This window comes from Bombus huntii, chromosome 4, assembly GCF_024542735.1.
Source record: "Bombus huntii isolate Logan2020A chromosome 4, iyBomHunt1.1, whole genome shotgun sequence".
In the NCBI taxonomy this organism is placed as follows: Eukaryota; Metazoa; Arthropoda; class Insecta; order Hymenoptera; family Apidae; genus Bombus; species Bombus huntii.
In genome coordinates, this window is record NC_066241.1 from 5,927,346 (window position 1) to 5,945,350 (window position 18,005).

The 18,005-nt window shown below is 39.0% G+C and overlaps 1 protein-coding gene across 3 annotated transcripts in view; it reads right to left on the reverse strand.

Moving 5' to 3' along the window:
* Positions 1 to 18,005, reverse strand: part of LOC126864517 (RNA binding protein fox-1 homolog 2-like) — a 350,319-nt gene that overhangs the window by 59,248 nt on the left and 273,066 nt on the right. For all 3 annotated transcript variants that reach the window (XM_050615950.1, XM_050615952.1, XM_050615951.1), the window contains one exon: positions 56 to 110. In XM_050615950.1, the coding sequence (XP_050471907.1) occupies positions 56 to 110 (55 nt within the window). The remainder of the gene's footprint in view (positions 1 to 55; positions 111 to 18,005) is intronic.

Below are 18,005 nucleotides of genomic sequence, written 5' to 3' on the forward strand. Positions count from 1 at the left end.
TGTTTGTATTTTGTAAAGAAAGATTTGTAAGCGTGAAAAATAAGATTAAACCTACCGTTGGGTACCGTCGGTGGTTTTTTCGTCTGCACCCTCGCTGTCGCGTTGTTCACCTGTCAAATAAACAAAATATTAAAATATCTCTCGGTTATATCTTACTATACAAATTTTATTCTTATCGATCGATCGGCAGATTCGTGTTGACGTTTCTTCTTCGTATACATTGAATAAAAATTTCATCGACAATTTCTATCGATATTTTCACGAAAATTTTGTCGAACGAAAATTAAAAGAAAATAGAATTAGAGAAAAATCGTGTAAATTTTATACATTGCAAATGTTTCTTTAAGATACTCCACTTTGAACTTCTCATAACTTAAGCTTCTATATTTTTAACATAGATATATGGATTTTGTAAATTCTTAAAATTTTATATAAGATATTGCGTTTATTTGAAAAAAGGAAAAATCGCAAAAGAGAAATAGAAAATAGAAGAACTCGTTATAGAAATTGTGAGTGAAATTTACACTTCTGACGAAGAAGGAGAATTATATGTATTGTTCTTTTATATTTGCCGATTGTTGACACGTAGAAAGGAATGAGACGCGGATTGGAATGGTTCAAGAACCAACAACAGGAATTTTGTGGGTCACGCACGAATCTCACGATCGAGGACACGTTGATGGATGCGCAATCAAAGAGGAGAATGCAATTTCTCCCCATATCGGCCTCTCAATTTTCATTTCCTCGAAATTCAGCACGGAAAAGCGTGCAGGTCTGGATAAATCGCCGCTGCGCATCGATCAACTGACAAATGTGAAAATAACTGCAGCTGTGCGTTGCTAAGTCGCATCTTCCCTTCGAACTGACATCCTTTAAATTTTCACTGAATACATATTCCATAAAAAGAGAAAACAAAGATGGAAACTTTAAGGAAAATAGTTAGACCGATATAATTTAATTATAATTTTAACAATTCTGGCGACGTACAGCTGCCGTACAATAATATCTTTCGTGATTCTTCGAGCGATCATCAATTTGTCAATTTGGCAACGAAGAAAAATCTAAAGGACTTTAATGTAAAAAAAAATGTTTGTTACAACAATATAAATAACTTCGCCAAATTTAGAATTGATTCGATCCTCCTCCTGCTTTGAAATCTTATCTAAATTCGAGAAACCTGTTAAAAATCCTGCAATTAAATTCTTGGCCTCGAAGATGGTTCGCAAATGCAATTATTAATGAAAGATAATTTATAAAATATATAACAACACGAAGAATGGAAATAGAAGGACTCGTTCGAGTAAGAATTTTTGTCTTTGAGGCCAAGAATGAAAATATCTGATCGATCGCTTTGATATCCATAATGTTTATTTATTCCTCTTTTCGTGATACGTTAATCAACGTTGAAAAAATTCTCGAATCGCTGCGTTCTAAAGCGTAAAATCTCTGAAATAAGAATTCTTCGATCAATGAGGATATGAGAAGCGATCGATCAAGCATTTTCCATGCGAAAATCCGGCAAAGTGTACGTAAACGAGCAAAAGAAAACCAATTCCGAATATTCTGAAAAATCTCGAAACTTCCTCTCGTTACCGAGGGAAGCAAACAATCGTGAGAGGCACAAAAAAAGGAAACGTTTCTTTTTTTTATTGCTCTTTGGTCGTGGAACGCTCCACTTTTCCGGACGATCGAAGAAAAGTATACACGGTGAAAAGAAATGAAGAACATAAAAGCCGTTGCCGTAGATTTCCGATTATCTCGATCTCGCACAAGTACTTTCGTCGCTAGTGGATAAATTAAAAAGAAGAAGAAAGAAAAAGAAAGTAAAACGTAGGGGGTGAAATATCTCCACGTTTCGACGCTTCCCTTTATCAGCTGGCTCGCTCTTACCGTACGATTTTCTTCTTCGGACTTTTCGGTCTCCGCTGTTTAGACTTCACCTTTTCCTTTTTCTCCTCCATTCTCATCACCTTGCGCGGTTCACGAGACTTTTTTTCGTTAAAATGGAGATTCCATTCGTCATTCTCCGATCTTTTCGATCGTGTCAGTCTCGAAATTTTATACTTCTGCCACTTATGCTTGCCACCTATGTTTGTGTAGCAACAATCATGTTGTTGTTTTGTCTCGGAGTATCAACATCGTTAAGATACATACATAATATAATAATAAATAAACTCCGGGCAAGAAAAATGTCGCCGCTACGTGCAATCGTCAAAGGAAGACGAATTTATATTTTCCGGTACTCCCTCGACCGGTATAAATAGACGACCATGTTCTTCAGAAGTTAGTCAGTCGTGCGAATCAATATCAGTTTTTCAGTCTCAATTTTTCGCGATTTTAATAGCGATCTATACACAGTCTTAGCGAATCAATTTGTACCGAGCGTCTTAACGAAAGTTCTTTGTATTTATTAATTATTTTAAATACTCTTGACGATTTTAACATAGAGTTATGTCGCCATTTAAAACACACGATCAACCAACCTCCACATTTGTATTATCTTCTACGCGTTTCAAAATTCTGCAATTTCTGATCTATGATTTCGACGTACTCTGACTTTGTAGAATTTATAATCCGAGATATCTTGAGAAGTATTTTCAAATTAATTTTACAACTGCCGATTAGCATGTTAATTTATTCGCTCGAGCATATTGTAATCTTCGATTTATGGATCTCGATGGAAGGCAATTTCGTAGTCTCTGATTTATTTTCTTAATTCATTTGTTAAAATATACCGTAACTCCTAACGTAATTTTTCTACTTACACCGACTGTACCATTTTCGATTTGGTATCTTGCTTCTTAAACAATCCTACAATTTTTAATGTAATATTGCTTGAATTCGTTTCAATGTTTCTGAACAGTTACTTTACGATTTTAATATATTAACTTTCTGCAATCTCTCATCTACTGGTTTAGTAACCTGTTAATAACCATCTTTCCATAATTCTCAATTTGCCTAAACACAACGAACACCTGTTAGATTTTATCTGAACGAAGCAAAACGATACCGTCATATTTTCTGCCGATTTTTCTGTCTGAGATACTCGCGTTATATTTATATATTCTAGGAGACAGCATCGTATCTCGAACGTGAATGTTATCTCAACCACCCCGTATTTGTTTGTCCCGTATTCCGTTGAGAGAGCTGGCTGGCCAATCGCGTCGATCGGTCCACCAATTTGCATTTTACGATCCTGTTTCCAACGAGCGCAGGTTTGTTCGTCGCGTTATAGTTATAGCCGGATTAAACGAACGTCGCCTGCTCGTAACGAGCGATCGTGTTTAACTCTCTGGCAGAAATTAGGTCTCTTTTACACAGGTGTTCATGATAAATTGGTTAATTAGACTCGTCGACAAGGAGTTTCTCTTGGAATTACTTCTGCAATTCGACTAACAAAACCATCGTCGACACGGATTTAATCGCAGTTTCTATGAATTCTTGAAACACTTGTTGATAATTGCGAAATTTAAATGGTAAATCATGCAAATGCCAGAGCACGAAATAAGAGATCATTTTTCAATCTCTTTATCCTTGTTTCTACGAATATTAATATTCTACGTTATAATTACGTAGCAGTGAACAGCGAACATCGATTAACACTTTGACTGTCACGTTGATCATTGTTGACCGGAGCGCTTGAGCTTCTTACAATTGTAAAAATTGTATGAAAATTGACAATTAAGGGATTTTGAATATAACCGATAAATAGAAAATATTTTGAAATAAAAAGTGCCCCATTGAACGATTAAACATTTTTATCACATCAATAAAAACAAAACAAAAAAAAAATGAGAACAAATCTTGCATCTAAAGGTGCATTGTGTTTTGTATCCACATCTTTGAGGGGTAATCTACGAATATTATTAAAAACACACCTTAGAAAATAATCGCAAATGCTGCTGTATAATCATATAATTGAAGTTAGAAGTGTGCACATATTTTACTATTATACAGGGTGGTTGGTAACTAGTGGTACAAGCGGGAAGGGGGTGATTCTACGCGAAAAAAGAAGTCGAAAATATAGAATAAAAATTTTTCGTTTGAGGCTTTGTTTTCGAGAAAATCGACTTTGAATTTTCGCTCGGTACGCGTGCACTTTATCGCGTCCCGTTATAACGGATCTCACTGTAGATCGTTGTCTCGATTGACGTTATTTTAAAAATTTTAAAATTTTTAGATTTTTGTTCTATATTTTCGACATCTTTTTTCGCGTAGAATCACTCCCTTTCCGCTTGTACCACCAGTTACCAACCACCCTGTATATAGAACGAGCAAATGCCGTTTACTAATATCTTTTACACGTTTCAACAATATATTCTACACGTTTTGCTTGCGACGAAATAACAAATGCGAATGGTTTGTCGAAATAAACGAAGCCTTGTTATAATATGTCGCTATCAACTGGTACCATTGCGCCAATAAGATAAACGGTCCATTGGGGAAGAACATTGTCTTGCATCATCGATTTATTATTATTTTGCCATTATATGTTTTGAATAATAAAATTACTCCCGTGACATCCTGAGCGAATCGTGTGATTTCGGCGTGGCAGTCAAAGTGTTAAGAGACGTTCTGGTCGGAAGAATAACGAACATCGATATTAAACATGAAATTCTATTCGAGATCGAACGATTCGTAGTTGATATCGGCATCCGCCTTTTTATATGTGAACGATGAATACTGATCAACGATATGATTTTATCGATGAGTTCATGTCTCGCTTCGCACACAAGTTTCGACGCTTTTACAGTTACGCGTGTTTTACGCGCTCATAAATATTAAATATCGACGTGAAACGTTTAGCAAGTATGAAACGCTGGCCGTTAGGAGCAAGATCCTTTATACATATTCCGCGTGAAAGTTTCTCAACTCGTACCATAATCTTTCATTCATCGGTGGATATCGAATATCTAGATTATTGATCGCCATCCGACGAAAATTCTCTTCTATTCCTCTTTAGTTCGTATCAAGTATTAAGCGGTATGAATCATCAAACGCGTCAGAAGAAAGATGAAATATCCAAGACAATTCGTACCATTCTAAAACTATTCGGCAAAACGATGATTAATCTATATCTTTTCAAATCTATATTGTCATATCATTGAGTTGATCGTTAAGAAAATCGACGAAATAAAACGTAGCTAATTTTTGGATATTTGATTTTAGTATCGAGAATAGTTTTACTTCGTTTCGTTACTTTCATTTTACGAATGAGACATTCGAAGGAAATCGGAAGATATCCGACGAGGTACAATGGTAAAGAATTTACAATTTACGATGAAATTAATTAAAATCCAAGAGTAAAGTTCGAATAAACAACATTGTAAACAAGAAGTCACGAAGGACGTTGGTTTGAGGAATAAAACGTCCAAGATGGATATCCATCGTTGACGAGCAAATGAAAGGCAAACAGTAGCGCGGCTGGATCTTATTGTAGGATAGGGAAAATTCGACGAGCAGGATTGGCGTGATGCGCAACAAACGAGCAAACAAACGCGAACAGACACGAGGACCCGCGTCTACGTTGTCGGAATCGATGGTCGTGCTTTGCCTTGTTGGACAGCAAACAATACGAACGCGGACGAGCCCCGAAATCTTTGTTTGCCATACGTGTATCGTGTTGAACATCCGCGTGCGTACACTCTGTAAATCCACGTCGCGATTATTTTGCAAATTAGGCCGACCACGTTTGCAACGTCGATTGTTCGTTCACCGGTCGTTTTTATCATGCTGATTATTGTTGTATTGCTTGGATCGAAAATTATAATTGGGATGGTATCGTTAGATCGTGAAATTGTAGCCCGACGTGGAATTTTGTTGGCAAATTTTAGTAGCGATATTTCCATTTAAAGGAAGTCATTTGAATTTCATTTTCACTTGAACTTTCGTGATTTTCTGCAGCAAGCGTAGATCAATTTTGAAGAGTCTAATCGCGTCGCAAATTGCCATAGTCACATATATCGAGGGCTATTTTTCGATCTAATCGTTTTCGTTTACGAGGAACGAGGCAATTAAGAAAAGTGAACTTTTTGAAATATATATAGAAGTATTTTATTTATCTATACTATTGTTAAATATTCAGCCATTTAGCACCGAAGAATTTTTTTCTAAAGCCTTGTGATTTTATTCTCGTCACGTAGTATAATTTTATTGGACAATTATGGTATTTAAATTATGATCGCTTTTAAAGTTGTCTATCCCAATGTGTCGTCTTTCTAGCAAACTTAGGTTGGACGTACGAGATTTGAAATTTTTCATACTTCAGTTTTCCTATATCGACACTTTAATTCGATCTAGCGAGGATGGAATTTTCTTCCGGAGTTGTCCGATCTGCCATAAGTTACAGCGCAGTCTGCTATACTGCAGTTTAGATGTTCCTTGGCAGCGGACTTAGCGTAACATGATTTATCGTGGTCCGGATTCGCTATAGAAGAAGCTGCAACCCTGGGGTGCCATGACCCAGCTTTCCTTGTTTATTAGAACTTACTTTAATTCCCCATAATGTAGGCTTACCACGAAAGTTGCAGAATTATTAAAGTTTCGAAATTTCCCTCCGTAACATCGGCCGATAATAGAATTTTCTCTGCCATAAAATTCAAACCTCCCTCTGCTTTCACAACCAAATCTTCCAATACGGTTTAGAGAAACAAAATATCCAACAATTTGTTCCAATGTCACTGGCAACCTAATTTCAGCACTCGATTCAATAAACATGGCTAACGTCAGTCACGATGATCAAATCCTTTGCATCGTAAAATTCAAATCTCCCTTTATAGCTCATCCCTTGGAACACGGTAACAGATTTCCTAGCAGCGACTTCCAATTCCACTAACAACCTAACATTCGGTGTAACCCGGTTAAATCGCAACAACCACGGCCATATACGACACGAGACTATACCAGCATCAAGGGCCTACAATCGCGCGCTTCTCCTATCTGATTCAACCTGTCCCGGCGTTGTTACAATATTATCTCTACCGTCGGCTCGGTCTAGCCATGGCTTACCTCTATTTGCCCGTGCAAATACCAGTAAATCCGTCACCGGCTCGTTTGCCGACAGATAAAATGACGTTGACTCGGATCAAGCCTAGACGTTCGCCATCCTGAATCCCTCGATCATCGACCCGCGCTACTTGACAAAGACTCTGTTCCAACTATCACCAGGCCGATAGATAGTCAAGCCTTTATCCGCTATTAACTCGAGCAGATCGTGCTTCTCGATTCAATTTCGTGGACAGAGAGCCAGCCAGCCTCGTTCGAACGATATCGATCCGATTAAGGGGACCATTGTAGCTAGGGTTCTACGATTGGCAGCCTTGTGTGTCCGGTTAGAGAGAATCCCTCGGTTGCATCGTCAATTCGTTCAATTTTCTCGACGTTCGATTAATTGCAAAAACGTGTCTCCGTGTCGTAGTTCGAATATATGTATATATGTATTTAGAGATAGGAAGAAAGAGAGAGAGAGAGAGAGAGAGAGGAGAGACAGTCTCGACGATAATAAACGGAACCAAGAGTTGGTTCACGAAGTTTCGTGACGCGAGCTGACACGAACGATCCACGATTTCCGGCCGATTCGCCGTCGTATCAGCGCGATCTGAATTGAAATACAGGAAGTAAGTAAATCTAGCTGGCCTCCGGTAAATCGTGTCTCGTTAGGCTAACCTGGAACGCAGTCTCGGCCATCGATTTTTCGATCTACGCGCCTGCTTAACTCCGCTCCCGAATGACACACATAATTTGCTTTAGTGGAAGGGATACGAATTGCCGCATAATCGTGAACAGTTTTGGAACGAGTAGTATGAATCGTGCCGTCTTCTCTTTCGGAAATTTGGATTTTTCGATTTAGGCGCCTGGAAGATTGTCGCGCTATCGAATGATACGCCGTTCCTTCGTTGATAGAGGCGAGACGAACCACGGTATCGTGGATAGAAAATTTGAAATAAAATCGCTCGCAGAAATTGTTCGCCTCGAATTCTAGAAATGTGAAATTTGATACTTTGCAACGATGGAATTTCGAATTTTTAGAACGTGGAATATGAGATTTATTCAGCGTGGAATTTTGAACTTCGCAACTCTGGAAGTTGGAATTTTGTAATCTACGTGTTTGTGCACTTGGCTGCCAAAAGGCACACCCTTCTCTCGACGAAAGCAATGCCATAAATAGAACTTTTGAAATAAGTACATGATATCAATCGTGGGGTAGACAGGAACCTCGTCGTAATTTTTGTCGTAAATAAAGTAGCTTCTCGATCGATGCCGCTAAACCGTTAAACTTTAAAGAGGCGTCTACTTAAAGTTCGTAACGAATAAGGGAAGGCATTTGTTGGATGGTAGACTGGGTTGGTTGATCGATATGCAACTTTTTTCATTAACAGCATTGTCGTCCTCGTTATAATTTATATCGCGCGCTACTCGTTGCAGGGTAATTGATAACGACGATGCTCGCACGCTTCTTCTGCAACCAAGTTTACCCTTATTACCAAGAGTTTCTTCTCCAGGAACGATCGATGGAGAACATAACTTATTCCCTTCGCTAGAAAATGTATGGGATGCATTTTCCCCCATTACTCGTACTTTAAAAACTATCAAATTTTAATACTTCCCAATTTTAATTCGAACTTGGCGAGTAAAATGAAAAATCGGTATAATTCAATTCTTGCGAATATCAGGATTCTGTTATGATTTATTTTCGTGTTATCTTGAGCCATAGAATCAACCTGGTTTATCTACAATGAATTACCACCCTATATATATATATATAGCATGCCGCCTTTCAAAAGCCATATCGATCAACTTTATAAATCGAAAAATGCACAAAAGCAATGATATTTTAAACACTGTCTTTTCTAATTTCCCTGAGAATTTACCACATCGTGGAGACGAACAAACTTACGACGGTAACTCGTTCGCTTCTCGAGAATTGTACGTTAGTCACGTACTTACGTAACAAAGCTAAGAAACGAATAAAAAGCCGAGTTAATTAATTTTGCTTCGAAGAGGTTCGAGCAACAAACACGCGTCGTCAGACATCTCGCTAAAAGACTTAACCAATCGATCGATACTAAGACCATGAAGCCTGGTATCCAACTGGTCTCGAGATACCAGGGTCATTATCAACCTTCGGTTAAAAACATCTCGAAGAAAAGGCCACAGGCCATCGTCAAAGAGTTTATACTATAAAGAATTCTCGTGAAAAGAGTCACGTGCCTACTTGACCGTGTTATTAATAATCGACGTGCCTTCGCTCGTCAGTTTGCGCGACCCGATTTGACCCAGCCTCTGTCGAAAATCTACCACTCTGTCGACTCGATGGTACAGGATGTGTCGCATGCCTGGAACAAGCAAACACACAGCTTCGAACGTATCGCGCAACCTTGCTCGCGTGGCCTGTATCTGCATAAATTTGACTTGCTAAGCCCGAAAACTCGAACCACCCGCCACCTGTCGTTGCGCTAGCGAGTAGCATGAGCTACGACCATGTTGATGCTACTAGGTCGCTCGTGAACTTCCGTCTTCAAGGAATGCCGCGGTTCCGGCTTTGCTTCAACCAACGGTATTTTGCTCTTGCTTGTTAGTCACTTTCGACCTTCGTGTGCCATTTCGCCGGATCTTCTTAGTGCTACGCTTGATTTAGGCTATCGATTCGAGAATTGGAGGTGAAACGAAATTGGATGCTTTTGATGCGGTAGATTTAAATTTAGCTTTCGCTTCTCGGCTGTATTTGACAGCTGGCGAGAAGAGTTTGACTCGTTGGAATAATTGTTGGCGTGATTGGCGATTGCGAATGGAGAATCCTATATTTGGCGGTTACGAGCAACTTCCTTTCGCAATTTCACGTTATCCGTCAATTTAGTGTTGCAGCAAACGAAGTAGATTTTGACACGAAAACGGAGATATTATGAATCAGGGGATATTTTAGTAATTCGATATGAATTATCCGATATAATCTGTTCTGGACATAAATGTACTGTCTCAATTCTTAGAGTCTACGCCCTTTGAACGAAATTTTCTGAAAATATTATGTGTATTAAACATTTATTGTAAAACTTCTAACTAAAAATCGATATCTTAGATTATCGAAAAATCCACGAATTCCACACGAACAACGCGACCCTTCAAACTACCATCCTGGCAAAGGCGCGCAAGAAAATGATTTCAACTACTCCAGAACTTCAAACGTTCAAAAATTTACGCTTCTTTTGCGATATCTTTGTCGAACCATTCCAAAAGCAATCCGTTTCGAGGAAAGAAAAAAAGCTCGCGAATAAAGAAAATCTCGGGACCGTTCGCGTGACCGATCTCCACAAACTCACCACCTCTTAGCGATACTTTCTGCCCCGGAGGCGGTCAACAATGCTTTCAGCGGCAGCGTGCAAAATTCAAACGCGCTAACGAGGCCGAAAGACCTTCGATAATCGAAGAGAGAGAGAGAGAGAGAGAGAGAGAGAGAGAGTATCGGGCCGTTCGCTAACTACTGCCGGTGCTTAAACCAGTTTAAACTTCCCCCGATGGACCTTTACGAGCTACGGTGGAGGTTCAGAAGGTTTGAATCGCGAGCACAGTTTCGCGACATCGCCAGCTACCCTATTCGCTGGCCTATTATCTTAACGAACGTCCTTTGTGTAGTCCACGAGCATTGTGTTCACTCGTTACCAAGCAGAAGAAAACTCGAACCTCGTTCTATCTTTCTAGCGAAAATATCGTTCAAGGAGATATCCTTTTTCAGGTAAAGTAGAACCTCGTTTATCTGATAACCGAGCAGTTTCGATAGAGCGGATAAAATAAGTTTCGATCGATTGTTTCATCGAAGTTTTACTGATACTTGTGTATATAACAGGTTCTAATAAAATTTAGCGTTACGGTTTCTCAAAATATAGAGAAATGTAATTTTTATTGGAGATCTCTGCACGGAATACTCATCCTCCGTGTTCGTACAGATTCTGTGGAATGCAAGAACCAGGTGACAAAGCTAAAGACTTTAGCATCGACCGTGCGTAAAATATTAAATAAAATACTTTTCGGATATTGAATAAAATATTCAGAGATTCTACGGAAAAATTCCGATTCTTTGCATCGCAGTGGTAAAACAGTTGTGGAACGTTCTGTAGCGGCACGCGTGTCAGGACAATTCAAATCCTGTTGTTGTTTTGCCTCGGAGTATTAAGACCGTTAGGTTACAAGTATTGTAAGGATCAATAAAGGTATGTCGCCGTTACATACAACCGTCAAACGTAGACGAATTCAAATTTTCCGGTTCTCCCCCGGACCAGTATAAATAAACGGACGCGATCGCGAGCGAGAGAGTTATCGAACAGTGTCGAAGAGCATCGACGTGTGTAAACGAGTACCGAAGTGATCTACAGAGTTTCTCCGAGTATTTATCGGGTATTTATTCCGCAACTTATATTTGTACCAACTCACATTCGTCTGTAATTTATTTATTTATTTATTCAAGAAATATATTTGACGGACTGCGACAGCAATATTTCGCTCTCGTTATTTCGCTCGACCTAATAACGACTAATCCTCCACAGTTCTAGCGTGGCTGGACAAGAATCAGATCCCTGTTGTTAAATATTCCTAACGTTTCGTCGAAATAAAATCAGACGATCGTTTCGAATGCTACAACCCTTGCATTCTCTTCATTTACAAATGGATATAACGCGTAATTCCTCTGATTAAGATCGAGAGATGCGATTTAACATGGAGTACAGTTGCTCTGAGGAAATTCTGTGGATCCTTGGCGTGGCCTCGTTCGGGGTTAAATTCGAGAGTAATTAAAGCGACGTTATTACGGGTAACGTCGGTTGATTCTTGTGAAGCGAGAAAAGCTACGGCAGCGCTGAATAAACACGGGAAGATAATGTTTGAGCAGCCGGCAAAATATTTGACGGAAAATGTTTCTACTGGGAAACATTGTTGTTGAAGGATAAAATATGTGAGCGTAGCTGCAGGGGCTGGTTTCGATGTCAGAGTAATTCGATGGTGTGGATCGAGTTGCCGCGAGCTGCGAGATTAGAACGAGTCAGTCAAAATTTCTCAATTTAATCTTCGTTATTTCAAAACGATGGAAATTCTACAATTGCCTTCTATGCATAACCAGTATGATGTAATAAATTTTCAATGAAGAGGATCGTTTAATTCATTTAAGAATATTATTTTGGCTTGAGAAATTCGACGTAATTTCATAATTTTAATTTAACTATCGGTGATTAAATTTTGTCTCCTAATATTAGTGGAGTTCTCAACTTCTATTTAAAACGGAAATAATCCGACAAACCGATAGAATCTCCGGTTAGCAAACATGCAAGCAATAAAACGAGGATATTCACGAAGTCATTCGTCGTCTGACAGAAAGCTCCAACTACCCTCAATGATATCTGCTGTTTTCCCAGCTCGCGTTTTCGCGACGTAATTACGAGCCAGTTCCACGAGAACGTGTGTGCTTTTGAAGAGCAACCGTATCGCTGTTTTAGCTGGACGATAAACTTTCGAGGAATCCTGCGGCTCGTGCGATTCTCAAGTGACACGCGTCCACGCCAGCCTCTGCGTTAACATTCTCCTCTCTCTCCTTTCCCTCCTTTTTTCTTTTTTTTTTTCTTCTTGTTTCCAAGGCGTGGGTGGAAAAATACGCCCAGTTCTAATTTGAGATCTCCCTTAATCCTTCCGGTAATTAAAAAGCTAGACTGGCGAAAAAGGCGAATCATCGCCGGACTCTCGCTTTTTCAATGCGACGTCGAGCTCGCTACCCCTTCAACCCCTTCGCCATTTCGGTCTTTAACTTCTCGTTAGGCTCCGCGTCGAAGCTTTGCGAGAATCCTCCGAGCGAATGTAATGCGGCTGCTGCTGCTACTGCGTTGGAATTTGACCCTCGTTCCACGGCGGACATTCGTGATTTCGTTAATGGAGGTTTTTAATTTGATGGGAAGCTTGAAATTACTGAGCTCGGTGGATTTAATCGAAGAGAGCACAGCCAGATTTTTAACGAAGTTGTATCTGCGTGGAAGGGTGGTTTACAGAGTGTCGGTTTTTCTTAATCGTTTCTCAACCCTTTCGCAAATGAATTATTTGATAGGTAGAAATACAGTCGGATTATTTAACAGCTGCAAATATTTGTCTCTTATCTTTCTTGATAAAAATATCTGTATATAGAAATATAGAAAGTATTTAAAAAATCTTATCTATGTATAATTCTACTATCAGTTGCCGAAAGAAGTAACATTTTCTTTCGTAAGTTTGACTTCCTTTTTCTAAAAAAAAAAATTCACGTAATCGAGAAATTATTCGAATTAAGTGCATAGGTGGCAGAACATGGGCGCGTTATCAAGAATTTCAAGTTTATTCACCTTGCTTTGTCGAATTAACAGGGTTCAAACGCGGATGGTCAGCGCTTTTTCCCCTGTTTACGAACCGGTCCGCGTAAAACACGCTCGTAAATTTCAATTACCGTGGCTTATTACGCCAACAGAAATAAGAGCCAGCCCGGGCAGGTGTAACGCCATAATTGAACATTAAAACTTGTTAAGTTTAATTTGGCGCCAACTATCCACCTCCGACGTTTTCATTTTCACCCGCGATTTCGTCGCTCCTTTCGTTAACGCGTCAAATCTCGCGCGTCCTTTCAATCCCTTGCCATTGAAAAGTCACAAAATCGTGAATTTATCAGGAAAAGAAAATATCCTTTAAATATTTCTTCTGTCATCTTCGTGTATGAAAGATCATAAATTTTGTATCTTCTTTTACACGAAACGAATATTTCATTTCGATACACCCTACCTGCGAAACAACATATCCAAAATCATAAATCTTACATTTCTCGTACGAATAATTCGTTTCGAAATTCACCAGCTGCGAAAGTACTTGTGCGAACGTTCGTTGCATACTTATTCAACTATCTTAGAAATTAACAGTTTTGTTGCGTGGGACACAGTCGCGAAACGTTCGATCGGAATTTGCAAATTGCCAAAAAGGATATTATTTTTTGTTTCCTCTCTCGAAAACGCGAAACGAATCGCGGGAAATTGATCGTACGAGCGCGTGTAGCGCGTGGAGGCGGTTACGCGAATATTCGGTAAAAAAAAATTCAGGCAAATGTTTATCGTGCTTGGAACTTCGTGAATTTTGCGAACGTTGTCAATTTTTCTTTTTTATTTTTCATTTTCAACGACGATTTATCAGACGACGTACGAACGGGCTCGTTGGGAATGTTCGTTCCTCTTTCTTTCTTTTTTCGCGATAGAAAAAGAGCAAAGTCGAATAGAGAAGGGGGAGGAAAAATGGTGATTAAATAGTCGTTGGAAATTTTTCGTTACGCTAGGATTTCAGCTTGCTTTCTGACAGGTAGATAAATTTAATGACGAATTCCTCAGTTTGAACGTAATCCCCTTTATTCACGGAGATCTATTTTCCATGGAGATTTGCCGAGCCGCGGTTAAAAAACGAGATGACAGCCAACCAGATGTTCGTAACGATCTGATATTCGATCGAATCGTCGGAACAAAAAGAAGCTTCTGAAAATTTACATCTTTCGCGCGGCTCCAGTAATGTTAATAACGAAATTTTATATGCCGTAAGTTAGATTTTTTTGTATAACACGTAAAGCAAATTCTGTTATGTCAATCTGTAACATCGATAACGAAAGAAGCAATTGTACGAGTGAATTTTAGAAACTACAAGCCAAGTGATTATCCAATCAAACGTAAAATTGAAAAAGCTGTTCACGCGTTGTGCAATCAAAGTCTGCAATTTACAATTCGTTGTTTATCGATTCGGTGATATCATCAGATAACGAGTTATTATTTATATGATGTGTTTTTTTAATTCGAGATTATCGACGCTCTTTTTTCATTTTTCCCTTGAATTAAGGCTGTTACACACTTAATTAACAATAAGGCACACGAATAACTACAACAAATATTTTATCATTTATAGTCGATATAAGAAAAAACAACATTAATACATGGTTTGTTGAATAAATCTATTTCTGCGTGCCGCTAAGTGCATAATAGCCTTTGTCGGGCAGAACCCGGCTTATTTTTGCATATCCTCACTCGATATCGATTTATAAATTCTTTCAGTAGAATTATACGAGTAATCGTCGTACTTCCTCGTTAAAATCAACAAAAATATAAAACCGTAGTCTTCCAGTTTGAAGCAATAAATCATTAAGCTAAATGGGAGAATAAAAATTCGATAAAAAAATCCCAACACTTGCAGTCCTAACGTTTCGTCAGGATCGTTCGCAAAAATAACGATAAGCTCAAGCACGACTCTTCAGCGGTCCCAATCGCGTGAACGATAATTTCACGTACGACCGAGTAAACGAAGAGAACGAATTATACCACGGAATCGACGCGATCTTGCCGTATTGTTTGAAAAAAATTCGTGCGATTTCCGATTCGTGTGTTTCGAGGGGGGTGAGAGAGCGGGCAGTGCGAGGCGATATCTTTCGTCGCTCTTCAGACTTGTTACATTTTATCGTTCAACTTATATATTCGTTTCATCTGCTTTCCTTACCTTTCTGGACACTTCGGGGATCGTATACCGACTGGCCTCCTCAGTGTCCCTGTCGTTCGGCGATTATTGCCCATCAATCTCTCAAAATATATTTATCTCTGTCTTTCTATTTGCCTTTTCTCATTATTTCTCGTTTTCTTTCTCACTTTAATACGTATTCTCTTTGCTCGCTCTCTCAAAATTCTCCGTATCTCGTCACTAGCCGTCAGATTCTCTCTTTTTCTTTCTCATTTTACAGTCCTATCCGATCTCTACTATTCGTTTGCCGCGCGCGCCTCGACAAGTCTGCCCCTCTGTGTCACGACTCTATATTGGAGAGAACAAAGAGACATCAGATACTTGTTTCTCTCGTTTCTTTGCGTTATTTCGATGCCACCAGCCAAGATATACGCGTATCCATCACGGTATATATCCTTCGCTGGCTACCTTTGACCCTTTCTTTAACTTTTCATATCATATACAAGTACATGAGTTCATATTTATTATTATACACGTGCGTTCATCTACACGTTCAAGCAAGTATTTTATTCCTCGCCTCGTCTGTACCTTTTATATTATTCTATAATCTTACTGTATAATATTTCCATATATATTATATGTTTTCTTAAATATCGATTGACTCATCTTTCGTTCTTCTGTTTAGCATTCATAGTTTTTGTTCTTTTCGACGACTTTCTTAGTGGAAATATTTGTATTACGGAATTGTCCGGAGCGCGTCCACCCCTTCAACATCGTCGCGTGTGCGTGACTCGCGCCAACCACGCGGACGCGATTCGGAGTTGGATGGACACGAATGAGTTTTTCGAGAAATTTCCACGAGATTAATCGACTGCGTCCGCGTTCGTGGCACGGCCCACGCCTCGGTTGTCTTTGCTTGCGCCTTTGAGAGGCGTCGCGACGCAGCCTGGCAATGGCGATTGGTCGAACATCGCGATCTCTACAGACGAATGAGATGGTCGCAAGGGCACACGTGAGTCTGACGCGACGATTGATGCGAAAGATTTGTCACGGAGATGATCGTTCCGTGGTCAGGAACATGTGCAGCGAAAATTGGATCGGTTTAATTCGTTGGTAAATTTAACGCTAATCGAACCATCGAAATTGGCAACTTTAGCTGTGAGTTGTGAAAAATTCATCACTAACTCTTTGGAATTTCTTGTTAATAAAAACAATAAAATTGACAACGAATCTTTGGAAGGATCTCGGTAATTTCTCAATTATATTCGACTGAAATTTACCAAAGAATCGATCGCGAATTCTTCGGAATATCTGCTAGCAGCTGAATTTTCATAATCAATTTGTAGAAGTTAATTTATCTAAAAATAAGTTGGCTCATAAAGCGAAGAAACACAGTGACGCAACGATTCTGGCCACATTACTGTGCCAACGTGTTCGAAGTATCGGAGCAACATCGCAGCTGCTCGATTAATCGCGTTATCCAATCAGATTAAGTTGCTATTGCTGAGTATCGACACTGTGCCAGACGTCACGTTCGCAAGAACGATTAACTAGGGACCATCGGGTCGATAACCAGATATTTAACTTGATCTTCCCTTTAATGAATTACTACGCGGATTCTTGGATACGCCATTGCCACAATTTGCTACCTCGCGATTGATTCTAACGGAGCCATTGGTCTGTCGGACATAAATATCCACATATTGTACGATTCGCTTCGATAGAGATAAAGAGTTGTAAAAGAAAGATAATTTATAGATAAACAAGTCAACGCTTTTCATCGACGATATACTCGTTATTTTAAACAATAAATTTATTCGATATTATCGTTTGAAACGCGTGTTATTTGAAAGAACAAGAATATTTTTAATGGACAGAGTTAATGAAACATACCGTGAATTTTTAATGACATACAGTGACATACGAAAGTATTTGACCACATTTTACAAAGAACTTTTATGAACGTATCGAGCGTATTATGCAAAACTCGTTGAACTTTCGTTAATATTGTAATATTTTATAAATATTCAACATACGAACGTGATGTGTAAATTGCTGTTATAAATAATATACGTTCTACCTTAGCTTTTATGCACATCTTTGATTATGTTTATTTTAAACTTTACCAACATAAACACCATAGTTATACGTTATTATAACGCTACTAAAATTTTCCAATGTTTCGAATACAACATATATGTGTTAAAAAAATGTCTTTAAATATTCAAATACTTTCGTGAGACAGTGTATATTTAGTCTGGTTCGGAAAATGGAGTGTCCAGGTCACTCCAGGAGTCAGGATCACGAATCTCTCGATGCTCTCGAACGATCACCGAGTACCAATCGATCGATGGTACTCGAGGTGCCGAGTGGTTGATCCGGATTGACCCTGGACGCTCTTCCTGATTCGCTGTTGTCCCGATCACGCAATTATCTCTCAATTAACTAAACTAAAATATCCGTTTCGAGCAAAGGAAGTGACCGTGGCTCCGTGAAAATTCGACAAATTCGATCTTCGAATTTGATCC